Raw genomic sequence first — 20,402 nt, 5'->3', positions numbered from 1 at the left:
TAAAGGGATGTATCTTTCTGGCCTACCCACACTTCTGTAGATAGAGTGTCTTCAATAACATGTCACATATTGTTGGGGAGTAGGGGAGAAATGATACCACAGTATCTCAGTGACACACCAGTATAGACATTCTGCAACTTCATCTAGAATGTTCTAACTACAACCCAAAGCTGGCTTTTCTGCCCATCTTCTTACTCTTAGAGTTGGGACATATGAGTTCTGTTCATTTTCAACAGATCACATGTAACCAGTGCTGTAGAGAAAAAACACAGGACACCCCACATTTCTTCCTCCTTTCCCTCCCACCCCAAGTCTCTGTCTCAATGTGCCAATGAATAGCAAAGGAGTTAGAACAGTTCCCCAGTGTGTGCATGTACAAGTATGTGTGTGTGCATGGTATGCACGTGGAGGTGATAGAACACTCAGGGAGGTTGCACACAGAAAAGCAAATAAAAGGAACCAGAGGCTCAAATCCATCCTCAGGCTGTTGGGATAGGACAGAAGAGTGCACAGTCAGGTAGTCCAGCCAAGCTGTGGTATGACTAAGCCATTATCCCAGTTCTCGTCCAGTATAGCAGGGTGGATGAAAGAAGTCCTTATTACCTCTCATCACTTCAGGAAATGATCCAGGTCCTTCAGGATGGTCACTTCTGTTCCTGGGATAGCCTCACCCCCTAAATGAATAGTTCCTTCATGGTGAGGTACAGAGATGTATTGCAGGGGGTGGAGGGTGCTTTATTCTTTCTGGAAATCAAGGTTAGCACAGGTTAGGATAGTGAATTATTTTGCACCTTTAGCCTTAAAGCAGGATGAGCTAGGCTAGGGAGGCAGTTACCCCTTAGTCATTAACATGCTAGTACAGAGCTCAGGAGTCTAAACTGCAGTGATGGAGACAGAGAGTGAAGACAGAGGTGCCAGCCTCACACTCTGCTTCAGTCACCTTGTGGGCCCAAATGAGTGACCAGTGCTCTTGGGCTCCCTAGTACTGGCCATGCTTATACCTGACTTCTTATTCTAGGGTGAAAAAGAGAGAATGTAGAGATGCCATTTCTGTATAAAAATAATTCACTTTGGCATCATCTCAGATATGGATGCTGAATCTATCTTGTCATATTGTATGGCTGTTTTTTGTTGTTTTGTTTTGTTTTGTTTCGTTTTGTTTTGTTTTGTTTTGTAGGAATTGAAACAGGATCTCACATAGCCCAAACTGGTTTCAAATTTTCTACATAGCTGAGAATGACCTTGAATTGGCGCCCCTCTACCTCTACAGTGCTAGGCTTACAAGCCTTTTTCCACAGCTGGCTTATGTTATGTTTTGAGAATAAAAGTCATGAGTACAGGAGGATGTCCTGATGAACCAGGCACAGCCTCATTTAACTCTTATACAGGACCTAATTCTTTATTACTGTTATTATCATTATTATTATTAATGATTATTATTGTTGTTGCTGGTTTTTGTTTTTCTTGAGATAGGGTTTCTCTGTGTGTCTCTGGTTGTCCGGGAATTTGCTTTGTATACCAGGCTGGCCTTGGGTTCACAGAGATCTGCCTGCTTCTGCTTGAAAAAAAAATTTTTTTTACAATATAAAAAAAGTAAGACCAGAAATATTCCTTGCTCGGGTAGAACAATTTGTATTTGGTATCTAGTTAATCTTTCCTTTCCTGTTTCCAAGCACACTCTGGGGTGTTCCCAGCGAGGACAATGCTATCCTCACCCATGCACTGGCACGGCCACCACTAGCCATTTCCCTATCTCCTCAACCTTTCTCCCACGGGCATTTGAATGCCAGCCTACCCAATACTGTATGCTAGGATTCAGACCTCCTTTAACAGTCTTTGGCCATTGAGCCCTTTCCAGCTTTTCACTGTGTGAAATAGTGGTTGAATGGATTATGTCTGCATCTCTTGACATGTTCCCCATGTTTTCCTCGGGGTGAGTTCTTGTGTGTGCTGTTTCTGAGTCTAGTTCAGCAGCCCGCCAGGTCATTCTTTAGGAAGCAGGTTCATCTTCCTACATCTAAGGTGATGTGGTCACCTTCACTAATACTCCAACCTGCGGCTTTGTGTATCTTGTAGAAAGATAACTTTCCTTAAAGTGGGCTCACCACAGACAGACAGATGGCCGCCCTGTTTTAAGGAATCTGAAGACTCAGTATCTGAAACAACAGGACAAGACTGTCCTCTGGGAAAGAGCTGAGACCAGGCACCAAAGAAATCCTGGCCACGCAAGAGGCATCAGCGTGGGCTGGAGAGATGGCTCAGTGGTTAAGAGCACCGACTGCTCTTCCAGAGGTCCTGAGTTCAAATCCCAGCAACCACATGGTGGCTCACAACCATCTGTAATGAGATCCGATGCCCTCTTCTGGTGTGTCTGAAGACAGCTACAGTGTACTCATATATAATAAATAAATAAAAGTATTTAAAAAAAAGAGGCATCAGCGTTCAAAGCTCACATCTCTCTGCTTTGTTTCTTGCAGGTTTTGGAATCATTTTCAGATAAAACTCCCTCTAACACCACCTAACTGGAAGTTGTTCCTAATGCGCTGTGGTTAGGCTGGACCTGGACATCCCGGGTAAGTACCAGGTGGGGCTGGTAGACCCCTAGCCATGTATCCATGCATTCGCTTCATCACTGAGTTACAGGAAACATGACTTCCAGGGGATCATAAAAGAGAGATGCCATGAAAACACTAAGGAGTAAGAGTAAATATATAAAGGTATAAAGAAGACGTAAAGACAGTTCATGAGATCACTCGCTCAGCGTGCACAGGCTCCTTGGAAGGGTAGAGATGACACACACTGCCTAGGAAAACAGACGCTGTTTTAGAGAAAAATCCTGAGTACAAAAGGAGAGAGAACACTCTAAACACAATAGAACTTGGAAAGAGAATTGCTATAAGCAATGACTGAGATGGAGCCTGAGGTCAGCTTTTGTGGCGCAAGTCAGATTCGCCCTTTCTCAGGCATAGAGTCTCCTCAGCTGAGCTACAAAGTTTGCTCCAACCTACACATGATCAAAAGGACCACATGCTATAGAAATGGTAATGTTCCGTCCCCGTGTGTTTACATTCATTTATCCACCAGTGCCTACCCCTTTGTATTTATCACATGTGCTAACACTTGCTGGTCCAGTACAGTCGGGACTGAAGAGATGACACAGTTGGGAAAGGGTTTGTTGTATACATATGAGAACCAAGTTACTCCTCAGCATCCATGTAGAGAGGCAGGCTTGGTAGAGCTTGTCATTCCAGTGCTAGAGAGAGGAAGACAGGCAGGTCTCTGGGGCTTGCTGGCTAGCCAGGCTAGTCTAACCAATGGGTTCCAGCCAGTGAGATCCAGTCTCAGAACAAGGTGGCCATCTCTTGAGGAAGGCACCTGAACAGACCTCAGAATTCATGAACATACTACAAAGTAGGCAATTTTGTATAATTGCCCTAGTACACAGCCCCACACCCCTTGCATAATTTTAGGGGTGATACACACTCAAGCGGGAAAAGAACGCATTTCATATCTGCAAGAAAGTAACTAGCAAAAGCAACCGAGTGAAGGAAGGGTTTGTTATAGCTCACAGTTAGGGGAACCAGACAATTTTGTTGGGGAAGGCAGGATAATAGAGTAGCGGATGGCCAGACACATCGTGCCCCAGTCATCCCAAAGAGAGATGAATGTTTGTGTTTTGCTGGCTTTCTCTTTCCATTCAATTTAGGACCCCAGCCCATAGGACGGTGTCTGCACATTCAAGATGTGTCTCCTTGCTTGGATAAACCTTTCTGGAAGTATTTTCATACTTTCATACCAATAACTGCCATTAGTTATTGGTAGTGTCTTTTACTCAGGTAGTAAATAATGCCCCCAAATCAAGAATTGGCTCTCACATCTTGAACGCGGCAGTTTATGACAAAGAAGAAAATTTTTATCAGCAATGGATAAACACTACATTTAAGGGATGTTCACACATGTGCCTGTTGTACGTTAATGCATAGACTGACTCAAAACTACTTCACTGGGGCTGGTGGTGTGGCCTAGTAGTATAGCATGTACTTCCAGGGCATAAGATCCCTAGCTCCACCCCCAACATGCTTTCAAATTCTTCCCATCCACACTCCCTGCAAGGAGAACCAAGGAAAACCAAGAATGGGCTCTGTATGGGAAAGAAAGCCTAACAAAAGGCAAAGGGAGTCCCAGCATAGTAGGCACAGGAGGGGAAAGTTATAAGACTCCAGCAGCATGAAGGAAGCAAGCTAGAGAAGAGAAGGTGGGCTGGGAGGGAAGTGGGAGAGACTAGAAGAAACTGGGAGAGAAGAGATGCTGCTGATAAGAAGTTATAAATGACTCTTGTGTTCTTTGGTAGATCTATCGCCTGGGTAGCTTCAGGATGATCGATATTTTCAGGTTTTCAGAGAGCTATTGGCATCATCTACTTCCCAAACACAGGCTGTCTCGTGAACTGAAATAACTTTGATTCTGCTGTGAAATGTGTCAAATTAATGAGGCCTGGGAGTTCTAATAGTTCGATAGATCTTTGATTGACGGGTCATGAGAACACTAGTTAATAATCTTAGAAAGAAAATACTTTAAAATCTATAGAGAATAAGAATCTTTGTCTTCAAAATAATCACAGCAAAAAGCCATGAGAAAGCATCCTTTTAGAATTTGAAAGACATTGTTTTAATGTTTAAAATAGACAAGTAAGCTGCCTGTGGTTTTTTTCTATTTGTTTGTTTCAGATGTACTAATGTGTCTCTAAGGAACTGTAATTGTTACCCAGAGTTTTCCTTTGCATGTTGTTTTTCCTTCACCTGCTGACAGGACAGTCAAGTGCAGTCTCTGACCGTCACCTACCTCTTGATTTTGACCTCAGAATCAACGCCTAACTCTAATCAATGAGAGACAGATGTATCTCCTCATTAAAATCAGCAACATGAATGGTAGATTATTCTTGTTTACAGCACACTAGGAAAAATATAAGTGCTTAGAAATTAGACTTTGTGATTTATACTACAGAGCAAATTATTCAGTTACTATTAAAATAATGTTTATTCAAATATTTGTTCAGATGTATATGATGGACAAATAAAAGATTATTTTAAAATAGAAGTTTGTTTTCTCACTCGGTAGCCGAAGGCTGATCTCAAACTAATGGCAATCTTCCTGCTTCCCTCTGTAATTTGGAATAACAGGGCTCACCTTTCTACTGAACTCTTAGAAATGCTGCTTTAAAGCCTCTTGGTCTCCTTTCCATTTCTATTGGCATTGACAGTCCCCTCGGCCCTCTGCAGTGAGACCTCCTCCTCTCTGCTTTATTGAAACAAAAGTGAATTGTATCTGGTAGGCATTTTCCATATCCTTTAATGAAGTTTAAAGGAAACGCCCCTTTTAGTAATGAGATATAGAAAGGATTGCTCAAAAAAAGTAGGAAAGAGTGAGAAGAAGCAAAGCTATTATAAAGAGAAGCCTGAATAAGAAAAAACACAAACCCATGCTGGCCTTAAATTCCTTGTCTTCCTGCCTATTCCCCAGTGCTGGATCACATGCATCTGTTTTAGTACAAAGAGTGACAGAGCCACAGAGGAAGTACAGTCTTTAATGGTGGGTAGGACTGGGGACTCACTCCTAGCCTGGATAGAGGCAGGTGTTTTCCTCATGAACAGAACCTGTCACTTCCAGTCAAACAAAATGACAGCATTTCTGGGGTATAGTGGTTTTTAGAAAAGTAAAGCTCTGAGTTTGAAAAGCTTATACCCACCTCTGGTGGCTGTGTGGTGTACAGTACCATAGTATGCTCTGGCTTCCTAGTAGAGACACTGTGGACAGTAGAACTCCCCAGCGAGAGTCTGGAAATGACTCCTGTCTCATTGACATAATCAATTCCTATACTAAAGTCCACTGTGTGCACAAATTCATAGCATGTTCTGAAATAAGTATTCCTCCTCTTGTTACTCTCCTTTATCCACATTTTCAAGGCAGTCATTTATTTACTACCATCCATCCACCCATCCATCCATCCATCTATCCATCTATCCATCCATCCATCCATCCGTTAATGTAATTCAAGCTGGCCTTGAACTCCAGATCTTTCTACCCCATTCTCTGAAATTTGAGGATTCATGTACAGACCACCACACCCCTTTTCAAAGCTATTACATATCTCTCTAGAAATTTAAGATAGTTTATCCTACTGTGGCTTACTTTTTAATATCATGGGCTATCAGGATGGCTCAGTGAATAAAGGCTTGTGGCCAAACTTGATGACTTGAGTCTAATCCTTGGAACCAACATGGTGGAAGGAAAGAAACAACAACTGAAAATTGACCTCCACATGTGTATCTTGGCATGAGCAAGCACACATGTACTCCTACGTACACACACACACACACACACACACACACACACACACACACACACACACACATACAACACACATCAAAAATTTAAAAAGAAAATTGGAACAGAAAAATTATTATTAGCAACTGTTTCCCCATTCATATGAATCTAGATTGAGGATCTGAGAGGGTGGTAAGGGAAGTGGGAATCAAGAACTTCTAGAGAGAAGGCACTGAGGAGGGGACCCACAAATGTAGTGTGGGGTGTTTTAGTCAGAGTTCTCTAGAGAAACAGAACCGCACGCACAGAAACAAGCAAATGATCAAAACACGTAACCCTAGACACCAAGAACCCCGGATTTAATTCTTAAGGCTGGGCCCCAACCATTGAGGTGGTCACAGAAATCTCTTACTGGGGGAGATGACTGGTAACTCAGTCCACGTGCAGGGTGTTTCAGTGGTTGCAATCTGGTGATTGGAATCAAAAGGCCCCGGAGAGTTGCTGGTGGTAGCCTACAAGGAGAGCCTGGGAAAGCTGGTTCTACTGCCAGAGAAGGAATCCCAGCAGCAACAGAGCACATACCACTGCAGCAAGAGGGGAGGCCATGCAAGCAAAAGGCACCTGACTTCCTTCTGAAAATACCCCCTTTTGTCTAGGTTCTTTCCTAAATTGTAACCAAGTTGACACCAAAACCAACCATAACATGAAACATTCCTATAAACACTTCGTGAAGTCTACACAGTTCACATGCTCGAGTGGCTAAGAAAGCTAAAGTTCAGCCAGTAAAGTGCATGCTAGGTAAACATGAAGAACTGAGTGCAGATTTCTAGCACCCATGTAAATCCCTGGTTATAGTGTGTGCCCAAGATTCCAACACTAGGTGGGGGAGGGGATGTGTCAAGCCAAGCCAGCTGAATTGATGAGCTCCAGGTTCAGTGAGGTACCCTGTCACACAAAATAAGGTAGAGAGTAACTGAGGACCCCTGACACTGACCTTTGACCTCACCACACAGTCACACATCACACAGAGAGAGAAAGAGAGAGAGAGAGAGAGAGAGAGAGAGAGAGAGAGTGTTGTGGAAAACCTGTAGCTAAAAATATTTACACTGATGACCTGGCTTTCCCAGGACTCACACCTTCCATGGCCTTGGCTTCACCCAATGGGTTCACAACCATCTTCTAGAGCAGTGGTTCTCAACCTGTGGGTCCCGACCCCTTTGGAGGTTGACTAACTTTTCACAGGGGTCACTTAAGTCCATCAGAAAGCATGATATTTACATTACAAATCATAACGGCAGCAAAACTACAATTATAAAGTAGCATTAAAAATAGCTTCATGGTGAGGGTAGGGGTCACCACAACATGAGGAACTGTATTAAAGGGTCACAGCATTAGGGAGGTTGAGAACCACTGCTGTAGGGAACAGTAGAGCTTGTCTCAAGCACAGGAGGATTTCTTCTTCTCTCCCTCTGCTTCTTTCTTCCTCCTTTCTTCTTCTAACTGCATTCCTGACACATTAAAACCCAACCGATCTTTTGATTTCTTTTGTAGACAAATTAGTAGGCTAGTACTTTTGAAAGTATTATACTTTAAAAACTGACATGATTTCAACGGGAAATTATCCTCATTAAAATGTATTCCTCTTGTGCAAATAAACACTGTACTGTGCTACATATATAATAACAAGTGTCGCCACTCATGAAAATAATGTTGTGTTTTTGTTTTTGTTTGTTTACTGATCAAAAAAGGTAAAATGTTTATTTTTAGAAAATTATGTTATAAAAACTCTAACTTTTAGGCAGGATGATATGGTACATGCCTTTTGTCCCAGCACTCTGGAGGCAGGAAGAAGCAAGTGTCTGAGAGTCCCAAGCCAGCTAGGGATGATCTAGGTTTTATGTTAAAATAAGAGAATACTTAATAGTGTGTACACACAGTTTTGTGTGTATGTGCATGTGTGTGCACATCGTGTGTGTGTGTGTGTGTGAGAGAGAGAGAGAGAGAGAGAGAGACAGAGACAGAGACAGAGACAGAGAGAGATGCATTTAGACTTTTTTTTTTTATTAACTTGAGTATTTCTTATATACATTTCGAGTGTTATTCCCTTTCCCGGTTTCCGGGCAAACATCCCCCTCCCCCCTCCCCTTCCTTATGGGTGTTCCCCTCCCAACCCTCCTCCCATTGCCGCCCTCCCCCCATAGACTAGTTCACTGGGGGTTCAGTCTTAGCAGGACCCAGGGCTTCCCCTTCCACTGGTGCTCTTACTAGGATATTCATTGCTACCTATGGGGTCAGAGTCCAGGGTCAGTCCATGTATAGTCTTTAGGTAGTGGCTTAGTCCCTGGAAGCTCTGGTTGCTTGGCATTGTTGTACTTTTGGGGTCTCGAGCCCCGTCAAGCTCTTCCAGTTCTTTCTCTGATTCCTTCAATAGGGGACCTATTCTCAGTTCAGTGGTTTGCTGCTGGCATTCGCCTCTGTATTTGCTGTATTCTGGCTGTGTCTCTCAGAAGCGATCTACATCCGGCTCCTGTCGGTCTGCACTTCTTTGCTTCATCCATCTTGTCTAATTGGGTGGCTGTATATGTATGGGCCACATGTGGGGCAGGCTCTGAATGGGTGTTCCTTCAGTCTCTGTTTTAATCTTTGCCTCTCCCTTCCCTGCCAGGGGTATTCTTTTTCCTCATTTAAAGAAGGAGTGAAGCATTCACATTTTGATCATCCGTCTTGAGTTTCATTTGTTCTAGGGATCTAGGGTAATTCAAGCATTTGGGCTAATAGCCACTTATCAATGAGTGCATACCATGTATGTCTTTCTGTGATTGGGTTAGCTCACTCAGGATGATATTTTCCAGTTCCATCCATTTGCCTACGAATTTCATAAACTCGTTGTTTTTGATAGCTGAGTAATATTCCATTGTGTAGATGTACCACATTTTCTGTATCCATTCCTCTGTTGAAGGGCATCTGGGTTCTTTCCATTTTCTGGCTATTATAAATAAGGCTGTGATGAACATAGTGGAGCACGTGTCTCTTTTATATGTTGAGGCATCTTTTGGGTATATGCCCAAGAGAGGTATAGCTGGATCCTCAGGCAGTTCAATGTCCAATTTTCTGAGGAACCTCCAGACTGATTTCCAGAATGGTTTTACCAGTCTGCAATCCCACCAACAATGGAGGAATGTTCCTCTCCACATCCTCGCCAGCATCTGCTGTCACCTGAGTTTTTGATCTTAGCCATTCTCACTGGTGTGAGGTGAAATCTCAGGGTTGTTTTGATTTGCATTTCCCTTATGACTAAAGATGTTGAACATTTCTTTAGGTGTTTCTCAGCCATTCGGCATTCCTCAGCTGTGAATTCTTTGTTTAGCTCTGAACCCCATTTTTTAATAGGGTTATTTGTTTCCCTGCGGTCTAACTTCTTGAGTTCTTTGTATATTTTGGATATAAGGCCTCTATCTGTTGTAGGATTGGTAAAGATCTTTTCCCAATCTGTTGGTTGCCGTTTTGTCCTAACCACAGTGTCCTTTGCCTTACAGAAGCTTTGCAGTTTTATGAGATCCCATTTGTCGATTCTTGATCTTAGAGCATAAGCCATTGGTGTTTTGTTCAGGAAATTTTTTCCAGTGCCCATGTGTTCCAGATGCTTCCCTAGTTTTTCTTCTATTAGTTTGAGTGTGTCTGGTTTGATGTGGAGGTCCTTGATCCACTTGGACTTAAGCTTTGTACAGGGTGATAAGCATGGATCGATCTGCATTCTTCTACATGTTGACCTCCAGTTGAACCAGCACCATTTGCTGAAAATGCTATCTTTTTTCCATTGGATGGTTTTGGCTCCTTTGTCAAAAATCAAGTGACCATAGGTGTGTGGGTTCATTTCTGGGTCTTCAATTCTATTCCATTGGTCTATCTGTCTGTCTCTGTACCAATACCATGCAGTTTTTATCACTATTGCTCTGTAATACTGCTTGAGTTCAGGGATAGTGATTCCCCCTGAAGTCCTTTTACTGTTCAGGATAGCTTTAGCTATCCTGGGTTTTTTGTTATTCCAGATGAATTTGCAAATTGTTCTGTCTAACTCTTTGAAGAATTGGATTGGTATTTTGATGGGGATTGCATTGAATCTGTAGATTGCTTTTGGTAAAATGGCCATTTTTACTATATTAATCCTGCCAATCCATGAGCATGGGAGATCTTTCCATCTTCTGAGGTCTTCTTCAATTTCTTTCCTCAGTGTCTTGAAGTTCTTATTGTACAGATCTTTTACTTACTTGGTTAAAGTCACACCGAGGTACTTTATATTATTTGGGTCTATTATGAAGGGTGTTGTTTCCCTAATTTCTTTCTCGGCTTGTTTCTCTTTTGTATAGAGGAAGGCAACTGATTTATTTGAGTTAATTTTATACCCAGCCACTTTGCTGAAGTTGTTTATCAGCTTTAGTAGTTCTCTGGTGGAACTTTTGGGAACAAAAAACCCAGGATAGCTAAAGCTATCCTGAACAGTAAAAGGACTTCAGGGGGAATCACTATCCCTGAACTCAAGCAGTATTACAGAGCAATAGTGATAAAAACTGCATGGTATTGGTACAGAGACAGACAGATAGACCAATGGAATAGAATTTAAATATACTATCATGTCATCTGCAAATAGTGATATTTTGACCTCTTCTTTTCCGATCTTTATCCCCTTGATCTCCTTTTGTTGTCTGATTGCTCTGGCTAGAACTTCAAGAACCATATTGAATAAGTAGGGAGAGAGTGGGCAGCCTTGTCTAGTCCCTGATTTTAGTGGGATTGCTTCAAGTTTCTCTCCATTTAGTTTAATGTTAGCAACTGGTTTGCTGTATATGGCTTTTACTATGTTTAGGTATGGGCCTTGAATTTCTATTCTTTCCAGGACTTTTATCATGAAGGGGTGTTGAATTTTGTCAAATGCTTTCTCAGCATCTAATGAAATGATCATGTGGTTCTGTTCTTTCAGTTTGTTTATATAATGGATCACGTTGATGGTTTTCCGTATATTAAACCATCCCTGCATGCCTGGGATGAAGCCTACTTGATCATGGTGGATGATTGTTTTGATGTGCTCTTGGATTCGGTTTGCCAGAATTTTGTTGAGTATTTTTGCGTCGATATTCATAAGGGAAATTGGTCTGAAGTTCTCTTTCTTTGTTGTGTCTTTGTGTGGTTTAGGTATAAGAGTAATTGTGGCTTCGTAGAAGGAATTCGGTAGTGCTCTGTCTGTTTCAATTTTGTGGAATAGTTTGGATAATATTGGTATGAGGTCTTCTATGAAGGTTTGATAGAATTCTGCACTAAACCCGTCTGGACCTGGGCTCTTTTTGGTTGGGAGACCTTTAATGACTGCTTCTATTTCCTTAGGAGTTATGGGGTTGTTTAACTGGTTTATCTGTTCCTGATTTAACTTCGATACCTGGTATCTGTCTAGGAAATTGTCCATTTCCTGAAGATTTTCAAATTTTGTTGAATATAGGTTTTTATAGTAAGATCTGATGATTTTTTGAATTTCCTCTGAATCTGTAGTTATGTCTCCCTTTTCATTTCTGATTTTGTTAATTTGGACGCACTATCTGTGTCCTCTCGTTAGTCTGGCTAAGGGTTTATCTATATTGTTGATTTTCTCAAAGAACCAACTTTTGGTTCTGTTGATTCTTTCTATGGTCCTTTTTGTTTCTACTTGGTTGATTTCAGCTCTGAGTTTGATTATTTCCTGCCTTCAACTCCTCCTGGGAGTATTTGCTTCTTTTTGTTCTAGAGCTTTTAGGTGTGCTGTCAAGCTGCTGACATATGCTCTTTCCTGTTTCTTTCTGCAGGCACTCAGCACTATGAGTTTTCCTCTTAGCACAGCTTTCATTGTGTCCCATAAATTTGGGTATGTTGTACCTTCATTTTCATTAAATTCTAAGAAGTTTTTAATTTCTTTCTTTATTTCTTCCTTGACCAGGTTATCATTGAGTAGAGCATTGTTCAATTTCCACGTATATGTGGGCATTCTTCCCTTATTGTTATTGAAGACCAGTTTTAGGCCGTGGTGGTCCGATAGCACGCATGGGATTATTTCTATCTTTCTGTACCTGTTGAGGCCCGTTTTTTGACCAATTATATGGTCAATTTTGGAGAAAGTACCATGAGGAGCTGAGAAGAAGGTATATCCTTTTGCTTTAGGATAGAATGTTCTATAAATATCTCTTAAGTCCATTTGGCTCATGACTTCTCTTAGTCTGTCTATGTCTCTGTTTAATTTCTGTTTCCATGATCTGTCCATTGATGAGAGTGGGGTGTTGAAATCTCCCACTATTATTCTGTGAGGTGCAATGTGTGTTTTGAGCTTTAGTAAGGTTTCTTTTACGTATGTAGGTGCCCTTGTATTTGGGGCATAGATATTTAGGATTGAGAGTTCATCTTGGTGGATTTTTCCTTTGATGAATATGAAGTGTCCTTCCTTATCTTTTTTGATGACTTTTAGTTGGAAATTGATTTTATTTGATATTAGAATGGCTACTCCAGCTTGCTTCTTCTGACCATTTGCTTGGAAAGTTGTTTTCCAGCCTTTCACTCTGAGGTAGTGTCTGTCTTTGTCTCTGAGGTGTGTTTCCTGTAGGCAGCAGAATGCAGGGTCCTCGTTGCGTATCCAGTTTGTTAATCTATGTCTTTTTATTGGGGAGTTGAGGCCATTGATATTGAGAGATATTAAGGAATAGTGATTATTGTTTCCCTTTATATTCATATTTGGATGTGAGGTTATGTTTGTGTGCTTTCATTCTCTTTGTTTTGTTGCCAAGACGATTAGTTTCTTGCTTCTTCTAGGGTATAGCTTGCCTTCTTATGTTGGGCTTTACCATTTATTATCCTTTGTAGTGCTGGATTTGTAGAAAGATATTGTGTAAATTTGGTTTTGTCATGGAATATCTTGGTTTCTCCATCAATGTTAATTGAGAGTTTTGCTGGATACAGTAACCTGGGCTGGCATTTGTGTTCTCTTAGGGTCTGTATGACATCAGTCCAGGATCTTCTGGCCTTCATAGTTTCTGGCGAGAAGTCTGGTGTGATTCTGATAGGTCTGCCTTTATATGTTACTTGACCTTTTTCCATTACTGCTTTTAATATTCTTTCTTTATTTTGTGCGTTTGGTGTTTTGACAATTATGTGACGGGAGGTGTTTCTTTTCTGGTCCAATCTATTTGGAGTTCTGTAGGCTTCTTGTATGTCTATGGGTATCTCTTTTTTTAGGTTAGGGAAGTTTTCTTCTATGATTTTGTTGAAGATATTTACTGGTCCTTTGAGCTGGGAGTCTTCACTCTCTTCTATACCTATTATCCTTAGGTTTGATCTTCTCATTGAGTCCTGGATTTCCTGTATGTTTTGGACCAGTAGCTTTTTCCGCTTTACATTATCTTTGACAGTTGAGTCAATGATTTCTATGGAATCTTCTGCTCCTGAGATTCTCTCTTCCATCTCTTGTATTCTGTTGGTGAAGCTTGTATCTACAGCTCCTTGTCTCTTCTTTTGGTTTTCTATATCCAGGGTTGTTTCCATGTGTTCTTTCTTGATTGCTTCTATTTCCATTTTTAATTCCTTCAACTGTTTGATTGTGTTTTCCTGGAATTCTTTCAGGGATTTTTGTGTCTCCTCTCTATGGGCTTCTACTTGTTTATTTATGTTTTCCTGGAATTCTTTCATGGATTTTTGCGATTCTTTCAGGCATTTTTGCGATTCCTCTCTGTAGGCTTCTACTTGTTCTCTAAGGGAGTTCTTCATGTCTTTCTTGAAGTCCTCCAGCATCATGATCAAAAATGATTTTGAAACTAGATCTTGCTTTTCTGGTGTGTTTGGATATTCCATGTTTGTTTTGATGGGAGAATTGGGCTCCGATGGTGCCATGTAGTCTTGGTTTCTGTTGCTTGGGTTCCTGCGCTTGCCTCTCGCCATCAGATTATCTCTAGTGTTACTTTGTTCTGCTATTTCTGACAGTGGCTAGACTGTCCTATAAGCCTGTGTGTCAGGAGTGCTGTAGACCTGTTTTCCTCTCTTTCAGTCAGTTATGGGGACAGTGTTCTGCTTTCGGGCGTGTAGTTTTTCCTCTCTACAGGTCTTCAGTTGTTCCTGTGGGCCTGTGTCTTGAGTTCACCAGGCAGCTTTCTTGCAGCAGAAAATTTGGTCTTACCTGTGGTCCCGAGGCTCAAGTTCGCTCGTGGGGTGCTGCCCACGGGCTCTCTGCAGCGGCAGCAACCAGGAAGACCTGTGCCGCCCCTTCCGGGAGCTTCAGTGCACCAGGGTTCCAGATGGTCTTTGGCTTTTTCCTCTGGCGTCCGAGATGTGTGTGCAGGGAGCAGTCTCTTCTGGTTTCCCAGGCTTGTCTGCCTCTCTGAAGGTTTAGCTCTCCCTCCCACGGGATTTGGGTGCAGAGAACTGTTTATCCGGTCTGTTTCTTTCAGGTTCCAGCGGTGTCTCAGGCAGGGGTCCTGCCGCTCCTTGGCCCTCCCCCACGGGAGCCCAGAGGCCTTATACAGTTTCCTCTTGGGCCAGGGATGTGGGCAGGGGTGAGCAGTGTTGGTGGTCTTTTCCGCTCTGCAGCCTCAGGAGTGCCCACCTGACCAGGCGGTTGGGTCTCTCTCTCACCGGGTCTGGGGGCAGAGAGCTGCTGCGGGCCGGGGTCCGCGGGTCGCATTTAGACTTTTTTCCATTGGCTGGATTACTGAACTCTGGCTTTTGATGACATCTGCTCAGTCTTCCAAGGCATATATAGACCTGTGTGTATGACAGCCCTTGATTCTTTATTTACATAATTTGCATATGCATGTGCTAGTATTTGTTTGCTGATTTTCCATGGAGTTCCACAACCTTGATTCTGCAAAGACTCCTCCCTCTGCTGTTTGTTCTGATTTCATTCTTGCTGTGATAAAATATCCTAACAAAGGCAACTTAAGGAGGTTTATCTGTCCACAATCACAGGTTACATACAGTTCATCGTGTTGGAAAACTGAAGTCAGGAACTTGGAACAGCCTGTCACATCCCCAGCAGAAGTAGAGCAGTAACAAACAGATACCTGCTTTTTCTCAGTGTCTTCTTTACGTTTACCCATTCCAGGCCCAAACCCTGGGAACAATGACACCCACAATGGGCAGATCTTCCCACCTCAATTAATGTGATCAGAATAATCCTTCCCAGATATGCCCACAGGCCAACCTCGCTCTGCTGCAGTCTCTCTCTCAGACTCGTTCCAGGTGATTCTAGGATTGTCAAGTTCACAAACAGACTGTTTCTCTCTTAAAATTCCTTCAGAGGTTGGGGTGTGTAGTTCAATGATACTATATCAGTCTATACAAGTCCAGACCATTTCCCCAAACATTGTGAACACACACACACACACACACACACACACACACACACACCCATATGCATGCACACATGCACCTATGGTTTCTTAAACGCCTTTAGGATGATCATATTTTATGAAAAAAATGCCTTAAAATATACATTAATTTTATATATCACAAGACATTAAGTTATGAAAAATATGAGACTCTACCTGTTTAACATGTTATTTTGTTTTTCATTAAATAAATGTATTTCTTTTTAAACAGTATTTTTATTTAGGTGTATGTGTTTGTGTGCTTGTTTGCATATGTACCACTTACATGTGCCTGCCAAGGCCAGAAAATAGCAGCAGATCCTGTAAAGACAGAGTTGCAGACAGCTGTGAGCAACTGGATATGGGTCTGGGTATCAAACCTGGACTGATCACAAAGGCAGCAAGACTCTTAACCAGTGAGCCATCTCTCAAGCCTGATTTATTTACAGGGGCAGGGGCCACACATGCCCTGCAGGTAAGCTATGTGGCACACACATCTCTACTTAGCCATGTCACCAGCAACATGTATTATTATTAGCAATAGAAGACCAAAGACAATTGACAAAATAGAATAGTTGTCCAGAATTTCAGGTTATTTCCTTTCTCCTTTGGACCCAATGAAATACTCTAATTTGAGCTGGAGAGCGCACCAAGGCCTTGGGAAACCGCAATGAGCCACAGTTGTCAGTAGGTGGCGGAAGAGCACCGCAAGGCTCGAGCTCTTGGAGGCTGTTGAGCTGTTTGGTTGGGAACCTGTCACAGAGGAACCATTCTCTTCAGGAATACCTAGGGAGAGGTGCTTCCTTCCAGCACATTCCGTTCCTGGAATCAACTGTTTTTGTGGGAAACCACCTAAGGCATTCAGGTTACATCTTGTATAGCAGAACACTCTCGAGAGCACATGACATCTTCAATCCTTCTGCCTTTTAAATTGAGGATAGGCACATCATATATTTCTTTTCTGAAACAAGATGCTGGAATGTAGCCCAGGATGCTCTCAGACTCTCAGCTCTCTTCCTGCCTACAGTCCACAGTTCTGGACTTATAGGAATGACAAGCTTACCTGTGATTGGCAAGTGTCTATTTTCCCTGCAAACTCTGAGAACCAACTGGACAAAGAAAGGCTTGTTTTTGTAACTTGCCATAGAGAACAGTTTGAGTTTTGCTTCATTAGACAAAGCCATGTCTCTTCTTGTCTTCTGGGTCATTCTGCCTGCTCCTTTTCTAATTGTACATCCTTGGAAGACTAGGGATCAAAACAAGCCAGACTAAGGCATTGATTAGTGGACCTTGTTTCCAGTAATACAAAACACAAGATTCCCGGTCTTAGTCTGTTTTTATCAACTTGACACAAACCTAGACATTATCTGAGAAGATGAGTCTCAACTGAGATTACCTGGAGGAAAATCTAAGAACATTTTCTCGATTAAATATTGGTGTGAGGATGCAGACTCTCACAGGGGTCCTGGGTTCTACATGAGTGCAAGCTGAGCAAGCCATGTGGGCAAGCCATGGTGGGCAAGCCAGTAAGCAATGCTTCTCCATGGTCTCCACTTCAGTTTCTGCTTCCAAGTTCCTGCCTTCAGTTCCTGTCCTGATTTCCATTTATGATGGAGTGTGATTGAGTGGTAAAATGAAATAACCCTTTCCTCCTCTAGTTGCCTCTCACATCTTATAATAGAAATAGAGACCCTAAGATTCGGAGCTGGAGAGATGGCTCAGTGGTTAGGGGCACTGACTGTTCTTCCAGGGGACTTGGGTTCAAATCCCAACAGCCACATGGCAGCTCACAACTGTTTGTAACTCCAAGATCTGACATTCTCATATAGACAAACATGCAGGCAAAACACCAATGCACATAAAATAAAGGTAAATAAGACCAAAAAAAGATAAGAAAAAAGGAAACCCCAAGACATTCCTCTGATGCTGAAAACTTTTCCTTTTTTTTAAATCTTTCTCTCTTTTTTTTCTTTCTTCTTCTGTTTTCTTTAGAAAAGATCTCTCAAGGACAAAGAACTTACTAGGTAGTTCAGGCCCACAGGTCTACTTGGAGCTCCCAACAGTTCTCCTGTCTCAGCTGCCTGGGTTTACGAACATGAGCCACCACTCCTAACTTGAAAAGTCAAGGGCTGGAGAGATGGCTCAGTGGTTAAGAGCACTGACTGCTCCCGAGGTCCTGAGTTCAATTCCCAGCAACCACATGGTAGCTCACAACCATCTGAAATAAAGTCTGATACCCTCTTCTAGTGTGTTTGAAGACAGCTACAGTGTATCCATATACATTAAATAAATAAGTCTTTTAAAAAAAAGAAAGAAAGAAAAGTCAAGCTGGAAGAACTGGAGTCTTAGTGTGTGGACTAAGGAAGTGGAGTTTTGTTCATAAACCAAGCTAGGTGGTGCAGCCACAGATATTATACCATCAAAGGGCACAGCACTGAGAGGCTTTGTGTTAGTGGTCCTCTTCTACTCAGAAGGATAGGCCCTGCCCAATAATCTACCAGAGTGTATATGGTTATTTTGGGATGGTCCTCTCAGTACAAATTTGTGAAGACCTTTGGTTCACTAACACAATGTTTATGGAGCCTTCGTTTCAGTAGCTGTAATTGACTTGGGTATCCCATCCCCAGTCAGTAAGAGAAGAGCTTCATTTCTCTCTCTTGCATAAAAGAACCCTAGGGCCACAGTGAGCTGCCTTTCTAAAATAGGTCAGATTCTTGCAAGGCCAGGCAGCAAAGTGATGTTTCTAAGGATAGCAGGCCAATGCTTTCCTGGAAAAATTAATTAAAATATCAGTGGCTTCACAAGCCAAAAACAAGCATCCCACTGCCCTCTGGGAAGGAAGACGCTATTAAGTATTAGGTTCAACTAAACTTTGGAGTCATAGTGAGCAGGACTCTGGGACCATTACATCAGTGAGTCCTTGCTGTCCTCCTCCCCCTACCAGTTCAAGTCCCACAACCTCTGGTGCATTTCCATGGCACATATGGTGGACTATGACATGTCTGTCAGGAACTATTGTCACTACGCTAGCCTTGGATACAGCACACAGAGTGCTCATAAGGCCAGCCTGGCCCCGGCACCACTGCCCAGAAAGTGTGGCATCCGTGTGCCTGTCCCAGAAGAGACCTATTTTGAGCTTAGAATGTCCTTCCCCATCGAAAGGACAAAACTCCAAATTTCAGTCACGTCTTTCAAGAGCGATTTGGGACAAGACAGAGGCAGTTGGGAGATAGTTGAGTGTCCCAAGCAAGAAGAAAATGCTGCACTGGAAAACAGGAAAAAAACATAATAAAAGGAGGGATTCCTCCCAGGGCAAAAATTCGGCCAGGGCTGTAACTTCACAGAGTTTGTTAGACAAGGTAAAAACTGCATAGAAATAAAAATGCAAACCCCAATTCACAATGCTATGCTGAAATGGACTTCTCACACAGTCCCCAGGAGAAGAATAACTTTGGATAGAGAGGAGAAGGGAACTGGGTCTCCAGAGCAAAGCACAAGTCCATGCTCATTGGTACACCCAGCTCGGGGTCTCATTGACACACCCAGCTCGTGGTCTCATTGACACACCCAGCTCGGGGTCTCATTGACACCCAGCTCGGGGTCTCATTGACACCCAGCTCGGGGTCTCATTGACACACCCAGCTCGGGGTCTCATTGACACACCCAGCTCGGGGGTCTCATTGACACCCAGCTCGGGGTCTCATTGACACCCAGCTCGGGGTCTCATTGACACACCCAGCTCGGGGGTCTCATTGACACACCCAGCTCGGGGTCTCATTGACACCCAGCTCGGGGTCTCATTGACACCCAGCTCGGGGTCTCATTGACACACCCAGCTCGGGGGTCTCATTGACACACCCAGCTCGGGGGTCTCATTGACACACCCAGCTCGGGGGTCTCATTGACACCCAGCTCGGGGTCTCATTGACACCCAGCGCGGGGTCTCATTGACACACCCAGCTCGGGGTCTCATTGACACACCCAGCTCGGGGTCTCATTGACACACCCAGCTCGGGGTCTCATTGACACACCCAGCTCGGGGGTCTCATTGACACCCAGCTCGGGGTCTCATTGACACCCAGCTCGGGGTCTCATTGACACACCCAGCTCGGGGTCTCATTGACACACCCAGCTCGGGGTCTCATTGACTTACACTGCAATCACGCGTGGTTTCTGGAATGTGTGGTGCACAGATGGTGGCCCCCAACTTTAAAGGCTTTGACTTGCAGTTTTTAAACTTCATGATGGTGCAAAAGTGTACTCATATTTTTCTCTTTTCAATATTCAACACTTTATTTCTAAGTTTGGTTTTGCATTAGCAGTCTGCTCGGTTACAGGCTAATATAACCATTAGGGAGACTAGACTAGGCTGTAACATTCCACTAGTTAAGTTTATTTTGTTTGTACCCCCGATTAGCCTGGATATCCTCACTCAGCCTAGGCTGGCCTTGAACTTGCAGTGATCAGTCCTCTTGATTCACCGCCTGAGTACTAAGCTAACAGCCAAGTGCCACTCTGGACTTTTTTTTAAATGTCTTTAGAAATGTATTTCCACATTCATTGCACTGTAACCCATAATAAGTGGAGATACATCGAGGTAACTGGGAGAGACCTGAGACTAAGTCTCATTCCAGACATGACTCAGTTGTCTGTGCTGGTTTTCATAGCATCAGGACCTGAAGCACTTGGGTGGTGGAAGATGACTCT

The 20,402-nt window shown here is 42.9% G+C and overlaps 1 protein-coding gene and 1 long non-coding RNA gene across 12 annotated transcripts in view; one reads left to right on the top strand and one right to left on the bottom strand.

Annotated features, from left to right (window-relative positions):
- The window catches only part of Cmahp (cytidine monophospho-N-acetylneuraminic acid hydroxylase, pseudogene), an 85,189-nt gene that overhangs the window by 53,589 nt on the left and 11,198 nt on the right, over window positions 1–20,402 (top strand). For 5 of the 10 annotated variants that reach the window (XR_010058898.1, XR_010058899.1, XR_005495302.2 and 2 more), the window contains exon 15: window positions 2,478–2,573. Coding sequence is in view for 7 of the 10 variants with exons in the window: in XM_039095890.2 (XP_038951818.1) it covers window positions 2,478–2,553 (76 nt within the window). In the remaining 3 variants the exon portion in view is untranslated. Of the gene's footprint in view, window positions 1–2,477; window positions 2,574–4,727; window positions 5,095–20,402 lie in introns of those variants that run through there. The other 5 variants (XM_039095887.2, XM_039095888.2, NM_001024273.1 and 2 more) reach the window with 2 other exon arrangements.
- The window catches only part of LOC102552189 (uncharacterized), a 59,454-nt gene that overhangs the window by 30,484 nt on the left and 8,568 nt on the right, over window positions 1–20,402 (bottom strand). For both annotated transcript variants that reach the window (XR_010059163.1, XR_005495369.2), the window contains one exon: window positions 604–744. This is a non-coding gene — a long non-coding RNA (uncharacterized LOC102552189). The remainder of the gene's footprint in view (window positions 1–603; window positions 745–20,402) is intronic.

This window comes from Rattus norvegicus, chromosome 17 (assembly GCF_036323735.1).
Source record: "Rattus norvegicus strain BN/NHsdMcwi chromosome 17, GRCr8, whole genome shotgun sequence".
Classification (NCBI taxonomy): Eukaryota; Metazoa; Chordata; class Mammalia; order Rodentia; family Muridae; genus Rattus; species Rattus norvegicus.
The sequence above is the reverse complement of the archived record's forward strand: the minus strand, read 5'-3'. Positions and strand labels throughout refer to the sequence as shown.